Here is a 19,859-nt window from a genome sequence, read left to right as displayed (position 1 = left end):
CATATAACTCATGGGTATTTTAAAGTTCCTGTCTGATAGTTCCAATACCTGGGTCATTTCTGGGTTTGGTTTTGTTTATTGCTCTTCACAGTGATTTGTTTATTCCTGTTTGTGTGTGTATATATATGTATCTTATAATTTTTTATTTATTGTTGACAATTGTGTATACAGAAATAAACTGAGTTAAATAATATTTACACTTGAAAATGTGTACCCTTTTCTCTTATCAGGCCCTAAGTGTTGGGGATTGAGTCAACCTAGTCAGTAGTTGAGCTGGAGCCGGGTTTTATTGTTTCTATAGTTACCTCCAATGCACCACAGGCTTCAAACTCCTCCAGCACTGGGTTGCTAACTGTGGGACTTGGGATGCCAGAGGGTTTTCCTCAATGTTTCTATTCCACCCACAGTTTTTAGCAGTCTCTGTATGCTTGCACTACAGAGGGGTTCTCTCTCCACATTCACGCCTCTTTCCCAGTAGTAGTCTGCTGTTACATAGTACTTGGTGCTGTGTTTGTTATGTGGCTGGTGGTGGAAGGGAGAAATTCTTGGTTCTCCTGGTCCAGCCTCAGTCTTAGGAAGGGTCTGTACACCAGAACCTCAGGGATGGGGCTCATCTTCAAGGGTCCCTTTCTGGGCATCTCCCTCCTAGCTCCTGGAATGCCTTCCTGGGACAAAAGCCATATAACTTCTACCCCAGAGAAACTCTGAGCATGATTACACTCCTAGGAGTCCAGATTCAGCCCAAAACTGACGCCTCTATTTATCACTCCATCTTATAAATACAGCTGGTCCTGTATCCACGGATTCCACATCTGCAGATATGGAGGGCCGACTGTACTATGCCATATTATATAAGGGACTTGAGCATCTGCAGATTTTGGTATTCACAGGGGGTCCTGGAACTAATCCCCTACAGACACCGAGGGGCGACTGTAACGTCATCCAGCCAGCTGCCCAGATCAGACACTGGGGAGTGAGCCTTGAGACCCTGACACTCTCTCACATCTAATCTATTACTATTTCCCTCCTAATTATTTCTCAAATGTCTGTATATATCCATTTCCACAACCATAACTTTCATCAAAGCTACCATCACTTCCTGTTAGATTTCTACAGCAGCCTCCTAAATAGAGTCTCCACGTCCTCTCTTGCTCCTTAACTTCCTTTCCACCCTCCACAAGCAGCCTGAATAATTTTTTAAAACACAGTCTGGATCATGTTACTCTTATGCTCTTTCTCACCTCTCATGTATCAGCTTGATTGTCATTTCTCAGAAGGGCCTTCCCTGAGCACTAACATAAAGCAGGCCGTCCTCTATTATTCCCTCCCACAGCATCCTATTCTATTCCTTCATTGCATTTATTAATGTATTTTTTACTTGATTATTGGCTGTCTCCCTCCATGGTGTTGCACCTTCTGCAAAGTCAGGGGCCATGTCTATTCCATTTACTAATATATCCAGTGTCTACTGCAGTGTCTGGTACAGGGTAAGCATTCAATATACATAGTAAATGTAGTAAATGAATAAAGCACATAGTAAATGAATGAATGAATAAATTTGCAGGGCCAATAAGAAATGCAGGGAAAAAAGCAGTAAGAAAATAACCTATTCTGCATTAGGCACTATGAAGGTACATAGACTCTCATTTATTCTCCCACAAAAACCCACTGAGACGCACACTATTACCCTCTCTTTACTGAAGGGGAAACTGAGACTTTGCTCCACTGAGCAAGTTGCCCAAATCACATAGCTAACGAGTGTTAAGGCTGGTGTTGAAACTCAGGTCTACCTGACTCTGCAGTCCAACTCCTCTCCCTTTGTCCTATTAGTCTGCATTTGCTTGCAGAACAAAGTCCAAAAGACAAGGTCAGGGCTGCCAGGATGAGGCAGGATGGGAAAAATGCAAGGTGGGAGAGAGAGGGAATAGCTTAGCTCAGAGTTTGCCCTGAAGTCTAAGTATCTTGGATTTAATCCCTTCCTCACAAAGAGCCTCCAACACATGGGCCTGGGCAGGAGCATTGTTTGGCAGTGTCGAAGCCACCACTTTTTCTGTGGATAAACACTTCCCTGTGAGAGGACTGCCAACAAGTATCCTTAACAAGTACAGCCTGCCTTGGCAAAAGCACACACCCAACACCTGAGGAAGCATGGCAGAAAGTGGGCAGGGGCCAAAGATTTTAGGTCAAAAGGCCCAGGTTCAAGGTCTGGTTCTGACATTCCTCACCACTTGTGGACTTAGGACAACTCCTTTGATCTCTCAGATCTTCATTGTTTTCATCTGATTAATGGGGATAATAATATATACCTACGTAATTGTTATGAACTGCAAATGAGAAACTATTTAATGAGCATGTAAACATTATAATCCTTACTGGAGATATATTAAAGTATCACCTTCAAGTAGGAACAAAATAAGGATACTTTCCACTACCTTTATAAATAACATTGTTTTAGAAAAGTCTGGAGATAGGGCATGAAAGAGAGATAAAGTGGAGAGTATTAGAAAGGAAGAAAGAATAACGACAAAAATCATTCCTCTGCCATATGTTCATATTCTTAGAAAAATGAAAAGAATCAACTCTATTTTTATGGAGGAGTTCAGTATTGTGGCTGATAATCCTGCACTGCTATCCTTGTCAGCCTTCAAGGTTCAGCTCAGGTGTCATCTCTTCCAGGAGCCATCCCTGAACTTCCGCACAGGTCCAAGACCCTTCTCTGGGCTTGCAAAATTCTCTGAGCGTTCCCCACCAAAGCAGCCCACGTGCTGTTTATGGACCTGTGTCCTCAGAAAACAGTAAGTTTCCTGAGGACATGCTCTGTGGCTTATTTCTTCTAGTGCCCCTGGTGTCAAGCACAGTGTGCAGAACAAAGAAGGCACTCATTAAATATTTTTGTAATTGAATTTAAAAAACCAAAGCATTGCTTTATGTGAAAATATAATGAAAAAAAATGATCCTATATGCGAAGCAATACAAATAGAAGAGATCTGGGAATACAATCCATCTACTGAAGTCTGTAAAACAAAAATCTTGCAAAATGGAAAGAGGTATCATGGTCACAGATGAGTAAAGACTAAATATAATTCTCCAAACCAATGTATAGCGTTAATGAAAATTCGACCAAATCCCAATTATTCTAAAATGCATCTAGAAATACCAACAGAAAAGGACAAAGAGTATTCTGAAAAATAAGTAGTTACTAATCCCTTCAGATGTTAAAACATATCATAAAGAAGCACTTATTAAACAGTGTCACACTGGTGCAATATAAGATTAGCAGAACAAAATAGGAAAGTTCAGAAATTACTGTTGTGTCTAAAATTTTATTAAATGACTTAAAATACATAACAGAAAATATGAAAAAAGAGAGATAAGATCATCTTAAAGTGGTACTGAAGTTTGAGGAAAACATTAGAGTCATATCTAATATCATACACCAAAATAAGTCTCTCCAACAATATTTGAAAATTAAAAGCTGCTTTTTAAAAAATGGAAAATGGTTGAAAACTTTTTAAATCCTAGAGAAGATTTATCCCAATATTTCAGCTTTAAAACAATGAAATAAATGTAATAAAAAGATAATCAGATTTAACTAATATATATAGTAGATTTAAAATTTATGAACAATTTAGAAATGGAAAAGTACTGAGTGGGAAATCATTCAGAGCAAACGTAATAATAGGTTAACATATTTATGGTATAAAAGCTTTATTCAAATTATAATACTACATCCTAAAACCAGACAGAAAGTATAAACAGACAAAAAAGAAATATAACAAGGTTAAACATAAAGTTATCATATGACCCAGCAATTCCACTCTCAGGAATATACTCAAGAAAAATGAAAACATTTGTCCACACGAAATCTTACATACAAAAAGTTATCGCAGCATTATTATAATAGCCCAAAGTAGAAACAACCCAAATAATAAATGATAAAATGATGAATGGATAAACATAATGTAGTATCTCCATATAATGGCATATTATTTGGCAATAAAAAGAAATGAAGTACCAATACATGTTGCAACATGAGAACATTATGCTAAGCCAAAGAAGCCAGTCATAAAAGACCACATGTTGTATGCTTTGATTTATAGGAAATGTCTAGAATATACACACCTATAGAGACTGGAGAAATTGGAGGTAAATGGGGAGTGACTGCTAATGCGTACAGGGTTCCTTTTGGGGGTGATGAAAATGTTTTGGAATTAAATATTGGTGATGGCTGCACAACTCTGTGACTATATTAAAAACCACTGAATTGAATACTTTAAATGGGTAAATTCTATGGTATGTGAATTATATCTCAATAATGCTGTGATTTAAAAAAAAGAAAAGAAATATAGCTAGTAAGCAAATAGATGGAAAAAATTTCAACCTGACTGATAGTCAAAGAAATGCAGACCAAAATGGCAAAGTACTGTTTTCACCTAGCAAATCAGCCAAGTAACTTAGATAGAAACAAATGCAACCCCATCAAGACTGCAAAGCAACCACTACTCTCCTGTACAGCCAAAGGTGGAAGATGTCAGTATGACTTGTAGAAAGCAATTGGATACAATATATAGTAACGAGAATGTTAAAAATGTCCCGACTTCTGGGAATTTGCCCTTAGGAAACAAAGCAAAACAAGGGAAAAGCTACCTGAAGGAAGCTGGCACCAGAGCACTATAAAAACAGGCTATACCCAACTATAAGTGAATTATATCATAGAGGCCATCCACTTGATAAAATATTACATAACCATGACCACACTTTGAAGTTTTGAGGTAATGTTGAGTGAAAAAAGACAGATATAGATCCCTTTAACGCTATAAAATTATGAGGGCAAAGACTGACCAAGAACATACAAAAATTAAAATAAGCTACTGTTCTTTTCTCGTTTCCAGGCTTTTCTGACTCAGCTTTAAGTGTGCTGTAGCCTCCTTTCCCAGCCAGTCAGATGGCGGCCTCAAAGTCAGAGCAACATCCTGGCCAGTTTCTTGATATTTCTTTAAGGAAGTAGTTTATTCAGATGTACTACATTAAGCCATGACCTATAACCTGCTGTTTCAGCTTAAGTGAAAAGGCAGGGATTGGGAAGGAGGAAGAGAAGGGAGAATCCATCTTTTCTTCATGGTCACATGTTTTAGACCCAAAAGCACAGCCACGTGGACCTCCAGAGTCACACCCTGCCTTCCGTGTCAGTAGCACTGAGTACTTTTCCTAGGACATCTTGTTCGAGTTCAAGACACACAGTAACCTTAACCTAATCCAACTGTGAATCCAACGTCTCAGCTGTGTCACTGCGAGTTCTTCCTGTGGGGAGGACAGAACCCACTCAAGGACTGACCACGATGACCAGTGAACAACTCTTGATGAAGTCTAGGCTGGGCCCTGCAACATTTGGGCACCAGCTCTTTCTTAAAACTTTAACACATAAGAAAATCTATGGGTGTCCCATAATTTAGCATTAACTTCTTTTCTAAAATAGGGTGTAAAGGAATGAACTGTCAGCAGGAGGTAAAGTTCCACCCTGGCACGGCTTCTGCTCAAGAAAGCCATACCCAGCTGGTTGGCTGATGCATGCAAAGGACAGAGACAGGATGACTTCATTTGCCAAAAGCAGGGCTCATATTATGATATTCGAGGGTGAAGTCATCTTTATTCCTATCATTGCACCTTTAGAAGCTCCTGGTGGGGCAGATAACTTTATTTACTGTTGGTGTAATGCCACCATCCAAAGATAAACTAATCAAGGTCAACCTATGTCATGTCCATCTATTCTAATTTGGTTTACTTGATTAAATTTTTCTATATGCATAATTTTGGAGGTATCTTTCATTCCCCTTCAGAGAACAAACTATCAGAGAAAATTACTAGCAGATGTCTCTGTGACCCTAATGTAACAAGGACAACACTAAACATATATACAATGCACACGGCTTTCAGGTATTCAAATTTCCTTTGGCCCTGCCTCCCCGTTTGGAACAAGGAGGGAGAACAGTACATGGAAAGCTCCTATCATACTGGGTGGAGAACACTGGTGGCTCACTGGTTTTCTTCCCCAGACAAGGCAGGCAGTATTAACCCCACCATGAAAATGGAAAGCTGAAGCACACAGATATAAACGATTGGACCAAGGTCAAACAGCCGGGGTGAACAGAGACTCAGAACCCAGATATGATATGGGGACTCTAGGCAACATGTTGTTCCATTAGCTTCCAGGCAAGAAATGGAAAACCAAATTCTCCTGAAAAAATTACTCCATAAGTATCTCTTTAAAATTATTTAACACTTTTAACAAAACAGCATGTTTAAAATACTCCATATTTTCATCTAAATATCTGAAATCTTCGAAGGTTAGGAAAGATTCCACTGCCAGGTGACACAGGAACAGATAATGACAATAAAACGAACATTTAATGTGTGCTAAACATGTACTGGGAAGAACATGAGTTAACCCAATTTATGCTCACAACAGCCTTACGGCAATTATTATTGCTATTTTACAGCTGAGGTTCGGAGGCAGCACAGAGAGGTTGAGTAACTTGCCTGATGTTCCACAGCTAAGAGGTGGCAAGGCCAGGATCCCAACGCCGGCGTCACTTAACCCCTGGGCCCTGCTGCCTCTCCCAACTTAACTTAGCCGCCTGGAGGGGAAGCCGAGGTCAGCCCCCTTTCTGAAGAGCCCCTGCCCTTCAGGAAACAAACAACACTAACGTTGCTAAACATACCCACTCTTAGAGAAACTAGAAGAGGGATGAGGCTGCATCAGAAACAAATCGATGGTTCCAGATTATGAAAAAACATTTTCCACAATACTCCAAACTGTGCTCAAAAGTTCTCCTCAAATTTTATCCTTGCTAGTGAATGACACTAAGAGGCAACACATAAATAAAATGCCAAAAGGTCCCGGCAAACAGAAGTTTCTTCGCTGGGAAGAATGGCTGGGAAATGAGGGGAAAACCACTGAAAAGACTGCCTTTGCCCAGCAGAACAAACACAGGAACAGAGTGTGTGGGGTTTTCTACTTAAAGGGCTACCTACCCAGAAAAGCAAAGCACTATTTACCTAAGCTTGCCCCAGTCTTTTGCTTCCTTCAGATTTTATTTTCCTTACGTTTGTTTTCAATTTAGCATAATTCTTAAAAGTCATTTAAGTTAAAGGAAGAAAAAAGAGGCCAAACAGGTATCTTCCTCTGCATGGCACCATTGTCTTGCCTCATAAAAACCCCTGAACTTCCACCAAGCCCAGTGGTCACTTAAGGAAGGTCATTTTTCCCCTAGACTTCTAACTAGTCACAGATAATTTATTGAGCATCTACTACAGTCAAAACAGATGTTTCATTCATTCAATCTCTCTCATTGCTAATATCCCAGCTTCCTGGATCTGGGGAGACCCAAAGTGGTTTCCCATGAAGGAAAACTCAGACTGGAAAATCAGAGCCAGAAATGTGAAAGTCATCTAATATATACCCTGAAATTGAACCATACACTGAGTGAGCCTGCTTCCCCACACTACTAAGAGCTATGGCTTGCTTGGTCAAATACTTATTGAGCACTTTCTATATATAAGGGTGTAAGAAACTACGGGGTGCCACATTTATTGGCAGCGGCCTGGGATAATGAAGTAAGTGATGCTGAACTAGGTGTCACAAGAGCTGAGTTCTAATCTTAGCTTTGGCCCTAACTTCCTGTGTGTCCTTGGGGTCTCCCTTTCTGGGCCTCCATTTTCTTCTCAAAATCTAACATCCTATGATCACTGTTTCCTCAAAACGAAAAATATTTATTTTAAATCCTATGATTATGAGAGTCTCCTTTCTGGTCTGGCTAAAGAACCCAGTGGTGAATAGGTGGTTATAAAGGAACACAACAGGAAGTACATCCAGATCTGCCAATTCCCACATCATTAAAGACACACATAACAGATGAACCTCCTTTCTCCCAGCCAGGTGAAGGAGGCCCCAGTGTGACAACAGAGAGTAAAGTGCAAAATAAGGTCCCCTAAGTGGCAAGGACTGTGGGGTCCACAAGAACAGCTTAGCTGGCGTAAGCAGACTTCTCAGCTGCCCAACACTGGCCATCAGGGAGGTAGACAACGAAAAGCATGTAGATTTTAAAATCAAGCTGCATGATCATTTCTCTAAAGATCGTACCGTAAATTCTGAATAACAAATAATTTCTTTCTCATAGCAGACTTCTTATAGAACAACATTTTGGCAAGACAGCCAAATATATTCCTGAATTCCTGGATATTGCGAACCATGATGTATAATCCATTCTGGTATGGGCCAGGCCAGACACCACTCCCATCATCCTCTCCACCTCTTCTCTGTGGCTTTCACCCTACTCTCCCTGATCTTGAAAGGTAATTCTGATCCTTGCCACCCACATCAACACACTACAAAAAGATTTCTATGAAAGAAACTACTTCCAGTCTGTACACTTATAAAATAACAAAAACTACCAAGACTTTGGTAGTCCCCCTCTATTCTAATCCTTAAGGAAACAGAGAACCCATAAGTTGATGGGAAACAAGATTCTGACCATTTTCAAAAAGTCTCACAGAACTTCTAATCATTTCAAACGATCTCACAGGATGCACCTCTGGGTCTGAAAGGGGAAATATCAGGATCGAGCCTTGGTTAGAACACCAGGAAGCTCTGCGAGGGGCAGACTTGACTAGGAGCTATTGTTTTTAGTAAAAGTAAGTGTCAATTACCAATAATCCAATACGTTTCTGAATCTGGGCTAAATGCCTTTATTTAAACGACGTTTTACAATCCCCACAAGAACTCCATGAAGTAGGAACCATTATTATGCTCCTTTTACAGATGGGAAAATTCAGGCTGAGAAGTGAAGGAAGTAACTTAGTAAAGAGCAGAGCCAAAGACAGCGATCCTTCTAAACAGACAAGTTGCCCACCCCTCCCCAGCCTCATCCAGCCTTCAACTTCCTCTGCCTGAGGGTGTGAGCTCAGGGTCCCTTGCTCACTCGTTCTCTGCTCAGATGGCCCTCTGATCAGCTTCTGGTTTCATTCCCCACAGCAGAGGCAAACCACTGACTGCTGGGAGAAAACCATTCCAGATGGTCTCAAGGATACACAGCCTCTCCAAGCAGGTTGGTTGAGAGTCCCCAGCAGCCCTTTGGCATGACCATTGAGGTAAAGCCTCCCAGACTCCAGATGTACCCTATGTTGGTACATAATCCACGCAAGTGCAAAGGAAGCTCAACCTGTTTTGCCTATGAGAACAGGAATGATTAGCCAGCTTCGGGGCACTGAGGGTATAAATAGATGCATAGTGTCATTTCTGCTCAGAGGATGTTAAAATGCTTCCCAAACATTGACCCATCTATTTTCACAAGGTGCCACATTTACCACAATATTCTCCATAGCATTAAAGAATAGAAGCAAAGCTTTGCCCCCAGAGACAGACAAGTTGAAGGCTTCCAGAGGCTGACCACAGTTCTGTGAGATCTGATTTGAAATTTTAAAAAATTATCAACTGAACAAACACATGGTCCTCACTTACCCTTTCTATCTCTTGGAGGTACAGGAGTGCAATGTCCCCTGCCTTCTCATAACAGGTGATGACATCCTGTTCCCGATCCACATGGAGATTACTGGTAGAAGAAGAAATAGGCAACTTCTCTAAACAAAGTCCTAAAAAAAATCAACATACAAAAACTGGGTAAGTTGTTTTTCATGGGGCTTAATTTTTTAATATTGCTCTAGAGGACCAGATAATATTAGAGAAGCAGATACTCTGCCCTCTCTCTTTAAGGACAAAATGGAACATCAAAATGGAGTACCAAAAAGAATATCCATAAGTTACAGATGAAGGAGGCCCCTAAATATACAGAAAGCACCATTTGACTTTGATATCCAGGTTGAGAATTTGATCAGGTACTTCACCATGATTCCATTCAGATCTAACAGAGCTTCTCATTCAAATATGTTGCAAGGCCCTTCAAGAATTTTTTAAAGTAAGTACAGGTAGGCTCACAGCACAATACTAAGTACAGAATATCTTCTATCCCAAGATGTACACTTAACCGATTGAACATAAAACATTTCTAAATGCTCTCAGGAGCCTCAGTTACCAGGAAAATCTTCCAACTCTCAGCCCTAGAGTTCTGTAGTAATGACAACACCCCAAGCCACCTCTCAGTTCCAGGCCAAGAAAACACCAAGAACGTTGCTGTGTGGGCACTTCTTGGGAGATGGAGGGGTTACTCTTTGCCAAGAGAGAGTTCAGGGCTAGGACGGGATATGAAAGCATGAACGACTGAGAAATAACAATGCTGAGAGGAGCAGCTGCTGCGTAAACCCAGCACCAACCTCAGCCCCTGCTCTGGGCAACCAGCCTGGGGCACGTCGGGCTCCAGGTCCCCACCTGCAATTGGAGGCAGAGAGGGAGTCCCGCGGGGAGGGTTTCTGCTGTGTCAAGTGCCCTGGGGTACCGGGAAACACACACTGCACACGTTCACTCCACGCATGAGGGCGCGAGAAGCTTCAATGCGGACACAGTCAGGCTCTGCAACTGGAAGGGGCCAGAGAGGTCCCTGGGAAACTCACTCATTTTATAGACGAAGAAGCTGAGAACCATCATGGTAAAGTTAAGCGACTCGCCCAAAACCTGACAGGCAGTTAACAGCACAGCAGGAATGAGAACCCAGGTCTGGGGCCTCCCAAGCAACACCTGTCAAGTGTGCTGCTGGCTTTCAGAGCAGACACCACCGCAGAGGGGACCAGACACACCAAACACCAGCAAGTGACCCAGGGCCTCCCGTGCATCACTCTGAGAACGGCCTCCTCCAAGGTGCTCTTATCAAACTGTGACAGTCCCTCCAGGCTGTAGAAGGTGACAGGAGGTGGTCGTACTGCACGGGAAGGAGAAACCACTTCCATCCACAGGGAGCCCACAGCTGAGGACAGTGTGCCGGGGAGCTCAGAGGTGACCACGTTGTCACAGAAGGTGCAGATCGGCCAAAGATTTTGTTATTGTTTAACAGCTTTATTGAGGTTGCGCTTTTTAAATGTTTCATCATGATTTCTTTTGTTTTTATTGACTCTATTTTTTATTAACTAAAGCCCATCATTTACATTAGGGTTCACTCTTTGTGTTGTGAAGTTCTGTGAGTTTTAACAAATGCATAGTGTCATGTATCCACCATCAGAGCATCGTACAGAATTGATTCACTGCCCGAAAATTGTGCTCTATCCCTCTAGCCCTCCTCCTGAACCCGTGGCAACCACTAATCTTTTTACTGTCTCTACAGTTTTGCTTTGTCCAGAATATCATATAATTGCAATCATCCAGTACGTAGCCTTTTCAGATTGGCTTTGTTCACTTAGAAATATGCTTTTAAGGTCCCTTCATGTCTTTTTGTAGACAGATAGCTAACTTCCTTTTGTCGTTAAATAACATTCCATTTATTCATTATTTAAAGGCACCACGGTTGCTTACAAGTTCTGGCAATTATGAGTAAAGCTACTATAAACATTCACGTGCAGGTTTTTGTGTGGACATAGACGTCAACTCAATTGGGTAAATACCAAGAAGAGGAACTGGTGGATTGTATGGTAAGAATGCATTTGTAAGAAATAGCTAAATAAATATATTTTATTTACAAATAGTTTTGTAAGAATAAATATTATTGGGTTGGCCAAAAAGTTTGTTTGGGTTTTTCTATAAGACCTTATTTTTAGCTTTATAAGGAACTACTGAACTGTCTTCCAAAGTGGCTGCACTACTTTGCATTCCCACCAGCAATGAATGAGACTTCCTACTGCCCAGCGTCCTTGCCAACATTTGGTGTTATCAGTTTTTTGAATTTTAGTCATTCTAATATGTATAGTGGTGTCTCATTGTTGTTTTAATTTGCAGTTCCCTAATGGCATATGATATTGATCTTTTCTTACGCTTATTTGCCATCTGTATACCTTCCTTGGTGAAATGTCTGGTCAGATCTTTTGCCCTTTTTTCGATTCAGTTGTTTGTTTTCTTACTGTTGACTTTTGAGTTCTTTGTATATTTTGGATACATGTCCTTTATCAGATATCTATTTTGTAAATATTTTCTCGAAGTCTGTGACTTTTCATTCTCTTCACAGTGTCTTTCAAAGAACAAAAGTTGTTAGTTTTAATAAAGTCCAATCTATCAATTTTTTCTTTCAAGGATTGTGCTTTTGGTGTGGTCTCTAAAACGCCACTGCTAAATCCAAGGTCACCTAGATTCCAAGGTCACCTAGATTTTCTCCTATGTTATCTTCCAGAAGTTTTATAGTTTGGCATTTTACATTTAGGTCTACAATCCATTTCGAGTTGATATTTGTGAAAGGTATAAGGTTCGTCTCTCTCTCTCTCTCTCTCTCTATATATATATATATGACATATGGATGTTCGTTTGTTCCAGCACTATTTGTTGAAGAGACTACCTTTCCCCACTGAATTGCCTTTGCTCCTTTGTCAAAAATCAGTTGATTAGAGTTGAGTGGGTCTATTTCTGGGCTCTCTATTCTGTTCAACTGATTTTTTTGGTCTATTCTTTCACCAATATTATGTGTCTGGATTATCAGTATACAGTGTATCATTTTTTAAAAATAGCTCTACTGAGAGATAATTTACATGCCATAAAATTCACTCATTTTAAGTAAAATTCAACATTTTTTCAATAAACTCATAGAGTTGTACAACCATCAACACAATCCACTTTAAGAACATTTCCATCATCCCCAAATGATCCTTTCTGCCCAAATCAATCTCTATTCTCAGCCCCAGGCTCAGGCAACTGTTAATCTGCTTTCTGTCTCTGTAGATTTACCTTTTCTGGACACTTCATAAAAATAGAATCATATAATATCTGGTCTTTTGTGTCTAACTTCTTTCACTTAGCATAATGTTTTCAATGTTCCTCCAAGTTACAGCAATATTCCATTTCTTTTTACTGCTGTATGGATATACTGCATTTTATCTGTCCATTTGCCAGTAATGGGCATTTGGGTTGTTTCCTTTTTGGCTATTATGAATAATGCTGCTATGAACATTCATGTATAATTTTCTTGTGTGAACATATATTTTTAATTCTCTTGGGTAAATACCTAGAAGTGGAATTGTTGGGTCAGATAACAAATTTACTTTTAACTGTTTAAAAAACACTTGTTTTCCAAAGTGGCTATGCCATTTTACATTCCCACCAGCAGTTTATTAGGATTCCAGTTTCTCCACATTCCTGTCAATACTTGTTATCGTCTGACTGTTTTGTTATAGCCATCTAAGTAGGTGTGAAGTGGTAGCTCATTGCGGTTTTGACTTGCATTTCCATAATGACTAATGATACTGACTTTTCATGTGCTTATTTGTTATCCATACATCTTCTTTGGTGAAATGTCTATTAAAATCAGTATTGACTTTTCTGACCTATGCACAGGGTATGTCTCTTCATTTATGTAGGTCTTCTTTACATCTCTCAGCAACGGTTTGTAGCTTTCAGTGTGCATGCCCTGCAAACCTTTTGTTAGATTTAAGTATTTCATATTTATTATGCTGTTGTAAGTGGTATTGTTTTAATTTTCATTTCCTTTTGTTCACTGCTAACATATAGAAATACAATAGATTTTTGAATAGTGATCTTATATTCTGTACCCTTGCTAAATTCAGTTAGTTCTACACAATCATGTTGTTTGCAAATAAAGACAGTTTTAGTTCCTCCTTTCCAATCTGGATGCCTTTATTTCTATTTATTGCCTTATTGCACTGTCAAGAACCTCCAGTACAATGCTGAATAGAAATGGTGGGAGCAGACATCCCTATCTTATTCCTGACCTAAGGGAGAAAGCATTTAGTCTTTCACATGAAGTTTGATGTTAACTATCAGTTTTTCATAGATGCCCTTTATTAGGTTGAGGAAGATTCCTTCTACACCAATTTTGCTAAGAGTTTATATCAAGATGGATGTTGGATTTCCTCAAATCCTTTTTCTGTGTCTATGGCTTGTTGTCTTTTAGTTATTTAATCTGGTGAATTACATCGACTGATTTTCAAATATTAAACCAAACTTCCTTTCCTGAGATAAACCCCATTGACCATGATGTATTATCCTTTTTTTATATTTTTAGATTTGATTTGTTAAATTTTTGCTTGGAATTTTTTTCATCGATGTTCATGAGGAATATTTGTCTATAGGTTCCTTGTAATGTCTCTGTCTGATTTTGGTATTAGGGTAAGTCTTAACCTCATAAAATGACTTGAGAAGTATTCTCCTCCCTTCAATTTCCTGGAAGAGTTCGTGTAGAATTACTATTTTGTTCTTAAATGTTTGGTAGAATTTACCAGTAAAGCCATCTGGACCTGGAGTTTTCTGTGTGGAAGGTTTTTAACTATAAATTCCATTTCTTTGATATACGGTTGTTCAGATAATCTTTGCTCTTAAGTGAGCTTTGGTAGTTTACATCTTTTAAGTAGTTTGTCCATTTCTTCTGAGTTGTCACATGTATTGGTATAGTGTTGTTTATAATGCTCCCTGATCCTTTTAGTATCTGTAGAATCTCCAATGGTGACATCTCTCTCATTCCTGATGTTGGCAATTTGTGTCCTCTGTTTTTATCCTGAACAGTCTAACAGTTTATCAGTTTTGTTGAAATTCTCATTAAGATCTTTGGATTTCATTGATTTTGGTTTCACTGATTTTTCTCTATTATTTTCCTGTTTTCTACTTCATTTATTTCTGTTCTGATCTTTATTATTTCCCTTCCTCTGCATACACTGGACTTAATTTACTCTTCCCTTTCCAGTTTCTTAGGGTGGAAGCCAAAGTATACATCTGAGACCTTTTTCCTTTTCTAATATATGCACTTTGTATGATAAATTTCTCACCAAGTACTGCTTCAGCAGTATCATACAAATTTTGATATGTTGTGTTTTTATTTTCATTCAGTTCACAATACTTTCCAACTTAACTTTTGATTTCTTCTTTAAAAATGTGTTATTTAGTTTCCAAACACTCAGGGATTGTCCAAAGATCTTTCTGTTATTGATTTCTAAATTAATTCCATTATGGTCTATGTAGTAAAGGACTAAACAGGCTTGAGATGTTCAAACTCTGCACATTCCAAAGAAAGGACTGGCCTTTGACCAGCTGGGAGAAAAGCGCTAAGCCCTTGGAATATTCTACCTGATAAGAGTGTCTTTGTACATCTGGGGCCTCAGGCCACACCATTTAGTTATACTTAGAATGTGATTTACAGTGTAGGTCTTAGGCCACACTATAACACTTTGACCTCTAGGGAGTCTAGAGACCGAATAATTAAGTTCCATGGCACTCTATGCCTTCTTGACTGACCCCCAGTACAAACCGTGGACATGATGGCCTGAGCGAGCTTCCCTGGCTGGCAGTACACCACTAGTGCTGTCCCACATCGTTGCTGGGAGAACTAAGTGCTGTCCATATCACCCCACTGCGAGAAGATGACTTAAATCTTGTGGTCTCTTCTGGACTCTGCCTTATGTGCCTTTTGGCTTTACTAATTTTAATCTGTAGCTTTTTGTTGTAATAAACTGTAACCATGAGTATAATAGCTTTTCTGAGTTCTGTGAGTCTTTCTAGTGAATCACTGACCTGAGGGTGGTCTTGGGGATCTCTGACAGAAGTCAGAGAACATAGTTGAACCCTTCTAATTTTGTCAAAATTTGTTTCTGGCCCAGAATATGGTCAATCTTGGTAAGAATCTTGAAAAGAATGTGTATTCTGTTGTTGGGTGGAGTGACACATAAACGTCAACTAGGTAAAATTAGTAGATTGTGTTGTTGCAACGTTTCTGTATCCTTACTGATCAACTGGTGACTTGTTCTATCATTTATTGAAACAGGGTTTGGAAGTCTCTGAGGATTGTTGCCAGTGGTTGCTTTAAGGTTTAATTCATCACAGTCTACGTCAAATGATATTTTACTAATTCACATACAGCATAACACCTTTACTATTACATACTTCCATTTCTCTCTTTGCAGTCCATATTTTCTTATTATATATATTATACTTTTACATAGATTATAAATCCAATGCTACATGATTATTTTTATTGAAATGGTGGATTATCTTTTAAAGACATTTTAATAATGAGGAAAGACTGATATAGTCTCTAATATAGTTATGATTTCCAGTGCTCTTTGTTCCTTTGTGCAGATTTATATTTCCTTCTACCTAAAGGGATTCCTTTAATATTTATTATAGCACAGTTAAGTTGATGATGAGGTCTTTCTTTCAGTTACTGTCTGTCTGAAAAAGGCTTTATTTGGCCTTCATGTTTGAGAATATTTTCATTTTCATTCACTTGACAGGTTGCTTCCCCCGCCCATGCCCCCCACCCTCCTAGTACTAAAGATGCTCCTCTATGTATTCTCACTTGCATGGTTTTTTACAACAAATCTGCTGTCACCTTATGTTTATTCGTCTGCATGTAATGTGTCTTTCTTTTGGCTATTTTAAAGATTTTCTCTTTATTACTGGTCATGAGCAATTTGGATTATGAAGTGCTTTGGTTTAGTTTTCTTCATGTTTCTTTTGCTTGGGCCTCACTGAGCTTTCTGGATCTGAGGATTTATAGTTTTCATAACATCTGAAAAACATTCAGCCATTATTTCTACAAAAGTTTTTTTTACCCTTCCCCTTCCTTAGGGGACTCCAATTACACACATATTAGGCCACGTGAAGTTATCCCACAACTCACTTATGCTCTTTCCACTTTTTAAAAAGTTTTCACTCTGTTTCATTCTAGATGGTGTCTATTGCTACATCTTCAAGTTCACTGATCTTTTCTTCAATGTCTAATCTGCCATTAATCACATCCAGTGTACTTTTCATCTTAGACATTGTAGTTTTCATCTCTAGAAATTAGATTCAGTTCTATTTTTAACTTCCATGTCTCTACTAAACTTTTTGAACATGAAGAATAGATATAATAACTGTTTTAAAGTCCCCCCAGTCCTAAGCGCTCAATATTCACTCCCTTTCCTTTAGAGACAAAGTTGTTTATATGGTTGCAAAAGAAAATTATTAAGCATCCTCTCTCCAGTGTGAACTCTGTTTCAACCTCTTAAAATTTTCTCCGAAGGAGAATACAAGATAAACTGAACAAATTCACCATTTGGTAGAACAGCTCTGGAACTACTCAAAAGCAAGCACTTGATGGGGGGCTTCTTAAATGTGCTTTAAGTGCTCATTTGTGCAAAATTAAGATCTCCAGAAAACAACAAAAAGAGATAAATTATTTCATAATCTGCCTTCTGCTTATATGAGAAGCAGCCAAATAATGTGCAAGTCGGTATCAGGGACTTCATATAAAGGAAACAAATTCTCCAGAGTATGTCAAAGGGCCAGGAAAAAATGGGTCTAGTCTTTGGCACTTGATACTACTGCAGCCTGGACTCTGACCACTAAAGCTCATGGAGATGACCAAGGCCCCCAGGGACCTGACAAGCCCACTGAGTCAAAGAAAAGGCAAATCCAGTTCAACACAGTTTTACTATCATCTGTACTGTGCATTCTGAAATATCTGAAATCCACTTATCTAGGGCTGCAATCCATGGCCGTGCATAGTTGGTAAGAATATTCAAAGCAGCTACACAACGTAATCCTCCACCATGAGGAGAGACTGGTGTTTTCTGTGGATTCCTGTTCTGATTAGGTAGATATGTGGACACCTAAGGTCTTGGCTGGCAAATGGGTCTTTGGCAAGGAGTCCATTCTCGGGTAGGAGGCCCTTAATGGTAAATACTGCTCCTTTCCTTCTCCCAAATGCTGTGACGTTCATTCCATGTGCCACCGTGCACACCTCAGAGCAACAGCTGAGTCTTGATTTACCACAGTGAATTTGTGGCTATGCAGCTCAGTTCCAGAATATGCAGTCCTCTGTCAAAAGCTGCTTACAGGACCTCTGGACTAGACTGTCAATTTTCAAGTGTCTGGGATCAGATCGACACTATATGAGAAGCAGAGTTCTGAGGTCACAGTTCAAATTGGCCCCCATTAAAATGTCAGATAATGCCTTGCCAGTTTGGAAAGCTATCATCAATAATGTTTTTGGTTACTTTCTTTCTTCCAGAGAAATGCATGACAAAAATAAAAAACAGACTTGAAAAATAGCTGGTGTGGGAGCAATGCCTAATAAACATCTCAATAAGATCTGCATCTCCAAAATCAAAGCCGTGTACAAAAGAGTAGACGTTAAGTGCTCCATGACCAATCATCAAGGCCAACTATAAAGCACGGGTGGAAAAAGGGCTGACTACAGGCTGTGATTTAAAGAATGCTGAGTAGCCACTGGACCCAAAATGTATCTCCCTTCCTATGGGAAATTCCCACAGATGGACTCACTTCTGATTCTGAAAGGTCCTTTCTATGAAGGGCAACATATTTTAACTAAACTAATGATAATAAAGTCATTTAGGTCATACTTGACTGCTTTGAAGCTCTTCCATGTGCGTTAGCCTGTTTGGGCCTGTTTTATGGGTACTATCCTCCTCCCAAACTTGTGGGAAAAGAAACAGGAGGTCTGCACAGGGGCCAGAACTGAGATTACAAGGGAGCCCCTGAGCTGGGACAAGTGCATCCTGCCCCAGGTGATGGATGGTCTAAGAGTCTGAGGCAGGGTGGGCTGCGGGAAGCAAAGGTGCTGTGCCGCCGTCAGGGACCAGTGGGACATCACGGTTGGGAGGGGACACCAGTCAGTGAGGGGCAGCTGAGGACCCTGGACACTTAAAAGCTCAAATGCGTTCAACCCCCGAATCGCTCGGTTTAGGTGCATCTTACAGATGCAACATAATATGGCAACCCGGACTCTCCATCCCTTGTTTCCTTCCACACCAAGGTTTCATCACCTCTGAAAGGGAGCTCCATTTTCTTTCCTCAAGGACTGGAGCTTTGGCTGAGGAAGTGGAGAGCTACACATCTCACTGCCAAAAAAATAAATCAATCCAGTGATCACTGAGGGGTTAACATCCCCACATTCTTTCAGGATTGTCTAAACTTGAGATTCCTCAGCTAGGAGCCTGATCTGGGCGCGTAAGGCTGCACAGTTTCCATAATAGTAAAGGTTCGTTGGTCAAGGCCCTACTCAGCACACAGCACTGTGCCTGGGGTTTGACATGCACCACTTAAAATCCCCACAGCCACCCTGGCGAGGAAGGTGTTAACAGCACCTTATAGATAAGATTGAACTTAGGGTCTCACAGCTAGTAAATGGTAAAGCCAAGTTTCGACCCCCGCTCTATCCAACTACAAAACTCCGCTCATAATATCCTGTCTCATGGAGCTGCTGACAGCATATTTGGTGTCTGATAAGAGCAGTGACCATAAAAATGAGTTTCAAATTGTAAAGGCATAGAAATTGGAGTCCAGAGCTTAGGGCAGTGGTTTCCTCTCCCACCAGGAGCTGCATCACCCTAGGCAAGTCCTGGGATCACCGACCTCTGCTTCTCATCTGTGCCGTGAGGGCTGAACTACTGGGACACCATCTTGAGCTGAATGACTGTGCAGGACTACAGGCCAAAACAAATATTTTGGTTTTTTTTAATCGCATTAAAATGAACAGGGAATTAATTTCTCATGGAGTTAAGCAACACAATAAAATATAATTACAGCAACTACGTACTAAAACATTAAGCATTGTTTCCTCATTTATCTTAACTGCATCTCTGAAGCCAGGCCCAGGCCAGGTACACTCTGATGTCTTGCTGTAACATGACCCACAGGTCAGTTTATAACTGGAGGTACCAGAAAAACATCATTACAATACCATGTCTCTGTGGCAAGGACTTCAAAGGCAGTAAGACAGTTTCCAGGGATCTCAGTTTCCAAGGCTGAAAAGTAACTCGGG

The 19,859-nt window shown here is 40.0% G+C and overlaps 1 protein-coding gene across 7 annotated transcripts in view; it reads right to left on the bottom strand.

The window, feature by feature from the left end:
• TTC7B (tetratricopeptide repeat domain 7B) overlaps positions 1-19,859 on the bottom strand; it is a 241,144-nt gene that overhangs the window by 174,203 nt on the left and 47,082 nt on the right. For all 7 annotated transcript variants that reach the window (XM_082384497.1, XM_082384498.1, XM_082384500.1 and 4 more), the window contains one exon: positions 9,518-9,648. In XM_082384497.1, coding sequence (XP_082240623.1) covers positions 9,518-9,648 — 131 coding nt within the window. The remainder of the gene's footprint in view (positions 1-9,517; positions 9,649-19,859) is intronic.

Source organism: Balaenoptera borealis, assembly GCF_965194805.1.
Source record: "Balaenoptera borealis genome assembly, chromosome: 3".
NCBI lineage: Eukaryota > Metazoa > Chordata > Mammalia > Artiodactyla > Balaenopteridae > Balaenoptera > Balaenoptera borealis.
This window is presented reverse-complemented; position numbering and strand designations above follow the sequence as displayed.